At 56.8% G+C, this 8,881-nt stretch overlaps 1 protein-coding gene across 1 annotated transcript; it reads right to left on the minus strand.

Moving 5' to 3' along the window:
* Positions 1–4,388: 4,388 nt before the first annotated feature.
* Positions 4,389–8,636, minus strand: NAA10 (N(alpha)-acetyltransferase 10, NatA catalytic subunit). The gene is made up of 7 exons (XM_008578399.1): positions 8,516–8,636; positions 8,074–8,132; positions 7,133–7,178; positions 6,925–7,040; positions 6,686–6,730; positions 5,387–5,471; positions 4,389–4,690 (listed from the first exon to the last, which is right to left on the minus strand). Exons 1-7 carry the CDS (start codon positions 8,600–8,602, stop codon positions 4,454–4,456), a joined length of 675 nt encoding a protein of 224 aa, XP_008576621.1. The 5' UTR covers positions 8,603–8,636; the 3' UTR covers positions 4,389–4,453.
* Between the last annotated feature and the right edge of the window lie 245 nt (positions 8,637–8,881).

Consider the following 8,881-nt stretch of genomic DNA (forward strand, 5'->3'; position numbering starts at 1 on the left):
GGCCGGGCGCGCCTGGAGGGGCCGGGGGAGGCAGGGGGCGCCTCCCACCCGCTGCACCCCGGGCCTTGCTGCCCCTTCCCACTGGGCCCGCACCTGGGCTGCCTTGTGCCAAGCAGCCAGGGCGGCTGTGAAAGCCCCCGGGTGCCCAGAAAGCTCCCCTCTGCCCCTCCATCCGCTCCATCACCAGAAGGTTGTCTTTGGTCACCCCTGCCAGACTGCACCCTTCACAGCATGGCCACTGGCCCTCAACACCAGCGGGCACTGGCAACATAGCTGCTCCAGGCGTTGGACTCCCCAACTGGCCGGCTTCCCCCAGACTTCCAGGACATCTGAAGGGGCCCTCCCTTCCCAAGGAGCCTGGAGAGCTGGGGTATGAGGTTCCGTGGGGCGGAGATGGAAGAAAACAGAACCTCAGCAGCTGGCCGTTGTTCCCTCCAGGCCCCCTTGGTGGGGGAGCAGGGTTCAGCTATGGTTCTCCTTCTGCTCAACCCCATAGGGAGGAACAAGACTCATTTCCCCATAGGCGGTTACCACTTCCTGCTGCCGGAAGACGCTCTTCTGCCTCCTTTCCCCTGCAGCTTGCACCTGCCCTGTCCTAGGCCTGGGGGGAGGGCAGCCCCTCAGAACAAAGTCCTAGCTAGCCTGGGCGTAAGTCTTGGGTCCTTCCTCATCCAGGGGTGGTGACGTCTACTTCCACCCCTCCCTACCAAGTCAGAACCGCAGGGCAAAAGCTTTTCGCCAGTGAAGTGGGAACGCAGGAGGCAGGAGGCTGACGAGCCAGACTAGACGACTGTCTTCAGTTTGGTGTGAGGGAAATCCCTAGAGTATAGATGGTAGGAGAGGGACAAAGCAGTTAGGCACCGGGCTGTGTCTGGGGAGGCAGCTAGTACAAGGAGTCCAGGCATGTGTATAAATGGACGTCAATGTAAGGCTCTGTGCAAGTGCAGGCACACATGACCTTGACCTGCAGATGGGGTGGGGGGGTAGGCTGTGCAGATACTTCCTGCCTTTAAACTATGAGCAATTAATTTTCTTGCCCAGAAGGAAAAAACACAGTCCCTCAGCTCCCTTCTCTAAGATGCCAAGTGTCCACGGGGCCTGGGGCTTCAAGGCCTGGGAGCTAGCCAGATCCTGGCAGGCCCAGGACCTGGACTTCCAGCAGCTGGTCTCAGAAGTACCAGTGTTCGAGTTCTCCAGCAAGGGAGGTGAGCCAGTGCCCCTTCCCACAGCATGCACAGGCACACCCTCCTCCGAATGTGTTCCTGTGTCGGGAGAGTCACATGTCCCACTACCGCCTCAGGTCAAGGGGAACCAGGGTCCCAAGCCCCTCATTAGCTAACCCCAACACACCCCACCTGCCCCCTACCCCTCCATCCGAACCCTGACTGGTCCCTCCAAGTCCCTCATCCACCCAGCAGAGCCAGGGACAGGGCTCAAGCACACAGGAAATGGCTGCTGATCTGGCCCCAGCCCCTGCTTTCAAATGTTCTCTTCAGTCCCTTTCTGACTCCAGAAATCCTCAAATGATGCCCCTGCTTTAAAACCTTGTGTGATTAGCCCTACTTTTAGGACATTTGTTTGGCATTTAAGGCCCTGAATGAAACTGCTCACTACTGCTTGCTCTACCCTTAGCTCCACTGTTCCCCTTCTAAGGATCCAAAAGCCAGTTATCCCACAGAAGGTGAGGACCAGATCTGCAGACCTTGCTAAACCCATTGAGGTGTGTCCACTTGGTCCTGAGGGGTGATTGCAGAGGTGATGTGGTCAGGTCTTCTGCCTGGAGGATGTGCCAGAGGGAGGTGAGATCAAGAGTGAGCTGCAACCGCCATTCACTCGATGAAAACATGAATTAGGCAGTGAGGGTCCCAGATCAGACGCTATCAGGCCCCTCCTATTTTCCTAAAAGTTGTTACAGCACACTCTCAGCTCCTGGCCGAGCTTGCCAAAATTTGATACCTGGCTGCTTTGACAAAAGCAAAGTACTCAAAAGTCAAATGTTGGTGAAAATGGAAGTCAGCTTTTATTCAGGAATACCGGTGACCTGAGGAGAGATGTTAAGTTAACCCATCTCCCTGAAGGAGAATGCCAGACTAAAGTCATCCCAAAGACTCAGGTTTACTGAGGGGTTTTTTAAAGAGGGTGCTGACAGAATGGAAAGTGGGAAATGAAAAGCAGGAGGGAGGCGGACGTGAGCAGCGAGGGCTTCGTGCAAGGTCTCAGGTGCAAGGTCTCGCCAACACTCCCTCTGGTTTCTGCTCCCATCTTTACTGTTATCTCAGGGTCTGGGTACTACGTACAGGTCTGCAGCTTCAGGCTGGCTGTAAAGCCACTTTACATTTATGTAAATAATATCATCTGGCCCCACAACCAAGGTTCAAAATATCAAATAACCGTGGGAAAAGAAGGAACTCAGAGAAATGCATTCCAAAAAATCAACTGTGTCCTTTCAAAATCTTTCAGAGCCCATGCAGTTTTAGGCCCCAACACGTCTTCAGTCCTGCTCACTCCAACAAAGCCAGCTTCCCAGGAGGAGAGATTAACAACAGGGGCTCCAGGGCTTAGGGCTGTGCACCTTGGACGGTATAGGTTCACCACGTGGGGAAGCGCCCGTGGGACCCACCCCCATCCACATAGTGAGGGGCAGAGGGGCCTGCTTTCCCACCCTCAGCCTTCCGGCTTCATTGGCACAGAAGCGGCCGCGGCCAGGAGGCGGCTGCCGCAGAGGCAGGGGAAGTGCTGGGTTCCCGGGGCCGGCCGGGCCTGCAGCTTCCCCTCTCCCTGCCCGCCTCCTCCCGCAGTTCCCACCTCCGCCCAGGAAACCTAACCGCCTGACGGCAAGCGGCCCGCCAGGGACACAGGGCGCGGAGGGCAGAGGGCAGGCCGAGTCCACGTGGGCTGGCGCCCGCCGGGCCAATCGGAGCCTGGGAACGAAGCCTGCCGCCGGCTTGCCAACCGGAAGGAACTGACGCCAGGAGCTGAGGGCGGGACGAGGCTCCGCTCCGAGCCATACAAAGGGAAGCCTGCGACTCGATCCAATCACAACACAGCCCCGCCCGAGCAGGCGAGACTTCCGGCCCCGTCCCCCCACCCCCCCGTCTACACTTCACCGGCGGCCTGTTGGTCACGTGCCAGGAGCCAGCCAAAGAGAGTACCGAGCCTGGGTGTGGCGAATTATTCATCCCAGCGGGGGAGCGGAGTGTCACCTGCAGTAGCAGGGGCATAACGTGTAGTGACAGCTCCGGAGTGCAGAGCTCGCCTGGGGACTAGAAGCAAGCGATGGCGTTGCGGCCAGACGGCAGGGAGGAAATGCTCAGGAGCGGGTGTTAGGGCTAGGGTGAGGCCACGACAAACAGGGTTTGTATCTTGCGTGAAACTCAAATGGTGGATACATGGTTTTATGCAACGCAGACAGGGAACCCTAATGTTATCCACAGACTGCCAATACTATACAGTATTGGCTCATTCATAGTAAATTATCCCACCTAATACAAAATGTTAATAGGGGAAACTATGAGAAGGGAGAGCAGGGGTAAGTGCAACTCTGTATCATCTGACCAATTCTTCTGCCGACCTAAAACTACTAGAAATGAAGTCTATTCTCAAATGAGGGCTCAGGCTAGAGAGTAGATTCAACAGGTATTAGGGTAATTGAACACACAGGACTCGCTGACCATTCGGGTGGCAGGGGAAGGTGAAATCATGGATCGTTGACAGGGCTGGAGCAACTGGGTAGCTGGCTGGGCTACTACCCAGACAGCTGTGGATAAGCCCAACATCTGCATCTGGAGCCTAGGAAGTACGGATTGGAGCTGCTACAGCCTAAAGTGTCAGTAGTGAGAGAAAAAGGCAGAAGATGGGACACTCAACATACAAGCCAAGCAGAGGTAGTGAAGGACGTCAAAAATGGGATAACTGGACACTCAACATACAAGCCAAGCAGAGGTAGTGAAGGACGTCAAAAATGGGATAACTACCTTTGAGGTCTAAGGCTGGCTAGCCCAGGCTTGTTCCTCAAAACACATTCAGAGTGGAAGAGCTAAAAGGGCCCTGAAGGACCATCTAGTTCAGCCCTGGGGCATTAATGAGGACACCAAGGCCCAGCAAGGCAATGGCAGAGCAGGGCTCTGGAGGCAGGGCGTCTGCCGGCATGGCAGGGGTCTCCCTCCCTGAGCCCAAAGCTGCTCAAAGTGGTCAGATTTGGGAGTCCCACCTCCAAAGCCCTGACAGAGCTCTCTCCTTGTACTTGGGCTTGGCAGGACGCTCTGGGCCATGAGGCTGGGAGGCTCACATCCACACGGTCACAGAGGAGCCGGGGAGAAGCACACACCCTTGGATGTGCACACACAGGCATGCACACGCACAGGCACACACGCGTGTGCACACACAAATCCCCCAGGCCACGAGGTGAAGTTTATTGTGAAAGCTCGTGGGGTGAGGACGGGATGGGGCAGCTCTAGGAGGCTGAATCAGAGGCCTCCGAGCTGTCCTTGACGTCAGTGCTCTCTGTGGTCTCGCTGACCTCGCTGAGGTCCTTGCTGTCCCCACCACTATCCTCCGCAGCCAGACTCTTCTCCTCACGACACGCTTCCCCTGCACTCGGAAGCGAATTGCCTTTGCTCTCCACCTTGTTCTCGATGGCACCCAGCACCACGTGTCTGCCTTTTTCCTTCAGCTCTAGGTGCCGCCTCAGCTGCCACCGGGAGCCCAGGGAGAAGCGAGAGGACAGAGACAGCGCCTAAGTCTCCAGACAACGGGGCGGTGAGAACCTGGCCCTGTCGCCTGCCAGGGGTAGGGCATAATAAGAGGCAGCAGGGCCAGGACAGGAAACAGGACCAAGTGGGGAGACCTGGCTGGAGTCCTGGCTCTGGGCCTCAGCTTCCTCATCTGTAAAATGAGGGTAATCGTGCCCCCTCACACGGGCTGCGGTGAAGCCCCCAAGAGGGAATTATGCCCCTTCACCAGCACTGCCCCCTGAGGAGCCTTGGGCAGGCCTCTTTCTCCACAGCCTGTTTTGTCTTACCTCTGAGCAAGCAGGCTGCAGCTGTCTCCAGGCCACCCACAGCTGTTCCCCGGCTGTCCCACTGCCCCTCTAGAAAGCCTCCTCCTTCTGCCTTTCACATCACCCCCCCAAGCCTCTTCCTCAGAAAACAGCATCTTGGGGGGATGGCCTCCTCGACAGCTCAGCCAAGGCCTGCCTCCCCACTGGACAGCTTAGGAAACCAAGGGCAAGAGGGGCCACGACTCCCAGCAACATAGCCACAAGGGCTGGCACCAGAGGCAATCTCCCCTTCCAACCACTGTGGACTGCCTCCTGTCTCAGGGCTCCCCGCCTGCCTTGCTTTTCTCCACCGTGGGGACCACTGCCCTGGCCCAGCTGGACACTTACCTCATCGGCCATCTGGGTGAGGTCCCGCTTCATCGCATACGCATCTTCCCCATCCGCATAGTATTTGGGCTCCACTTCACTGATTCTGGGGGTAGGGGATGGGGAGCAAGAAGGGAGACCCTGACCTGGTATTCTATGCTAATGCACTGTTGAGTCATTTTTTCTCCCTGAAGGACCCTTGTGGAGACAGCAAGCCCAGCTAGAAGGAATTCTTTTTCAGGAACCCCATTTCCAACATGGCCTTCCCTCTGCTCTCTCCAGCGAAGCCTAGCAGTAAGTAGCACCCATGCCCTTCCCTCCCTGCCCTGCTCCCTGTCACTTACTGAGCACACAGCTAGTTGCTCTGCCTAGCTATGACGAATGGAACCCGGGAGAGGGGTGCTATGGCCCTGGTTCGAGGGTAGTCACCCCCAGGCAACATGGCCCCTGCCCAAGTAGCATGTGTGCAGACTCAGGTGGCCCTGCCACTGGAAGGGGAGCTGGACTTGATGGCCTAGAAAAGCCTGCCAGCCAGCCCTAAGACATGGCAACTGTTGACTTAGCATATGAAACAGTTCCTACCAGAGACATCCTAAGCCGGGTCCAAGATCACTCCCTTAAACACCCAGCCTGGTGGCCACCACCCTTCCTAACCTCCTCTTCATCCTCCACCAAATTGGAGCCGAGTGCTGTCTTGACGGGCCCTCCATGGGCAGCCCAACTCAGCCTCACTTTCAAGTGCCTTTTGCCACTGTCTACTGGGCATGTTGACTCCCTGCCAGGTACTCTTTCACCTGTGCTGGATACACAAACACCCCCACACGTCCTCGAGCAGACCTGCCCCCATCCACCAGGCTGCCCAAGGCTCTAGGTCCCTCCACTGCTCTAGCTGATGGCCCTTCCCTCCTGGGTGCACACTCCCCTTCCTTCTGCTCCTGCTTGGATGCTTCTAGGTGCCTGGTCACCCAGAGTCCTGCTTCTCAGCATCTGCTCATGTCCTGGGCCCGTATCTCTATACTTCCAAACTTTTGCTAAAAGCCTGATGTGCTCTTCACCACACTGCCCTCCACCAGCCTCTGCCAGCATCAAGCCAAGCCACTTTCTCCATCACAACACACATCAAGCACATTTCATCAGGTAGGTGCCATCTGCATGCTAGCTTTTCAATCAACAGCCACCAAGTGTGGAGCAGGCATCCCCCCCCCTTCTCAAGCCATCCCCACCCCTCTGCCTGGAAGGCAGCTCAGCTCATCTCAGCTGCTTGGATGGGCCAGACCCAGGACAAGTCCCAGCCCATTAGAGAAACCTAGATCTACTTACTGAAAGTTGAGGGTGTTGGAATAGAGGTGCAGGGCGGCCCGGTTACTGCAGGGGAATAAGGCACTGCTGAGCTGCACAGACAGGGACAGCATGTCCAGGTCCTGCCCCTCCTTCTAGTCCCCCCTTCCCACTAATCCCACTTCCTGGATCTTCTCCAAAAGCCAAGGTACCCCAAGTCCCCCTATCAAGGTGGTACTGCTTCCTCCCCGCATTTCCCCTTCTCTTGGCCTGGCTGCCACCTCTTCCTGACATGCAGAGAGACGTATTTGGCATTGAAGTTCTCTATCATGGCTCGGGAGGCCTGGTCCATCAGCTTCTGAGCCAGGCCAAGGCGCCGGTGGGAACGCTTCACAGCCTGGTGGGAGAAAGGTAGGCAGGGGTGGGACCTTGAGGGCTGCCCCAACTCAAACTTCCACCCCAGCCAGAGCATAGGTGGGCCCTACGTACCAGTGAGGTGATATGTCCGTGGGGCACATCATCTGGGTCCTCTTCCCTAGAGAAGGAGAAAGGAGAGACTAGAAAGAAGTTGCAAGCAGATGCAGTCACGCCCAGGCTGCGCACATGGTGCAGACACAAATTCCTCTAGGCTGGCCCTACAGCCCTCTCGGACTTGGGCTGGGGGGAGCTGAGAACCTCTCAGATCAGAGCAGCCCATGCTGTTCCCCTCTGCTGCCTCAAAACACGTGCAGCATCCACCAGATATGTGCGGTGTCAAGAGAACACTATTCTGTGATCAGAAGAAATGGCTGTCAAGCCAGAAAAGAACAGGAGGAGCTTTAAATGCACATTGCCAAGTGAAAAAGCCAGTCTGAAGAGGCCACAGACTGATTCCAAGTCGATGACATTCTGGAAAAAGCAGAACTACAAAGACAGTAAAAAGACCAGTGGTTGCCAGGGCTTGGGGGGAGGGAGGGACGAGGCGGAGGAGCACGGTGAAACCCTTCTGTGTCATAGGTGGGCACATCATTTGTCCGAACCCATAAAGCACACAACTGAGACAACCACCAAAATGTCAACTATGGCTAATAATGCATCAATGGCGGGTCATCGTTTACGACAAAAGTACCATGTAACATGTTAGTAATAGGGCTGGCCCATGGCTCACTTGGGAGAGCGTGGTGCTGACAACACCAAGTCAAGGGTTAAGATCCCTTTACCAGTCATTTTTAAAAAGAAAGAAAAAACATGTTAGTAATAGAGGGAAGTGGGGGGGGATTATATGGGAATTCTTTGGATTCTCCGCTTAATTTTTCTATAAACTTTATAGTCTATTAAAAAAAATGCCTGTTATTTTTTCGAAAACCCACAGCAGCATCCACCAGGCATGTGGTGCTGCCCCCTGCCCCAGCCCCGGCCGTAGGCTTCCCTCTTCCTCCTTGGTGACTCACATTTTGGCCAGGACGTACCCCACAATCTTCCCATTCTCATCCTCAGCAATGTAAGAGAGCTGGTGACAGGGAGGGAAAGAAGTTAGAAAACAATTTCATGTCAGAGGTGGAGGAGCCCCTGGAGGGCAGCTGCTCCTACAGCCCGCCTCCAGCTGTGCGCATGACAGAGAAGCTGTTCAAGTGCTGAGCTCTGTGACGGTTCGTGACCTCTGGACACCACGCTGTGCCCTGTCCTTGACCCAGAAGGGGACAGACACAAGGTAGGAGTCCTGCTCCTGTTGTGCTCTCCCTTCAGATACCTCCTTTCCATTTGCCCCCTGACCTCACCGGACCACGCAGCCCCCGGGCTCTCACGGCCTTGCCCACTCCTCCGTAGCCACCCACATGGGCTTTGCTTTTCCTCGCCTGGCTTCCCCCGGCTCCCAATCCCACAGCTGCCCACCTGGGGCCAGGAGAGGCCGTGGTAGAAGTAGTATTTCATCTGATAGTTCTCGGGCAGGCAGAGGAGGTTGCAGTGCTGCATGTTCATCAGGTCCTCCGGCTGCGGGGGAGGGCGGTGGGACGTCAGTGCACGGCGGCGGCGACTAAGCGGCCCCCGGTCTGTCTGCTCGGCCCTCCCCGGCGCTGAGCGGCCTGACCCACGGCCTCAGTGCACAACCCGTCTGTTCCAGCAATGAGCGGGAGCGCCCCGGAGGTCCCCGAAGCCCACCCGGGTGACGCGATGCGGCCCGGACATCAGGCAAGCGGGGGATGTGCAGCCGCAGCCCCGCGCCCGGCCCCGCCGGCCTCCTCTCCGGGCCGACACGGC

This window comes from Galeopterus variegatus, unplaced genomic scaffold (genome assembly GCF_000696425.1).
Source record: "Galeopterus variegatus unplaced genomic scaffold, G_variegatus-3.0.2 Scaffold1677, whole genome shotgun sequence".
NCBI lineage: Eukaryota > Metazoa > Chordata > Mammalia > Dermoptera > Cynocephalidae > Galeopterus > Galeopterus variegatus.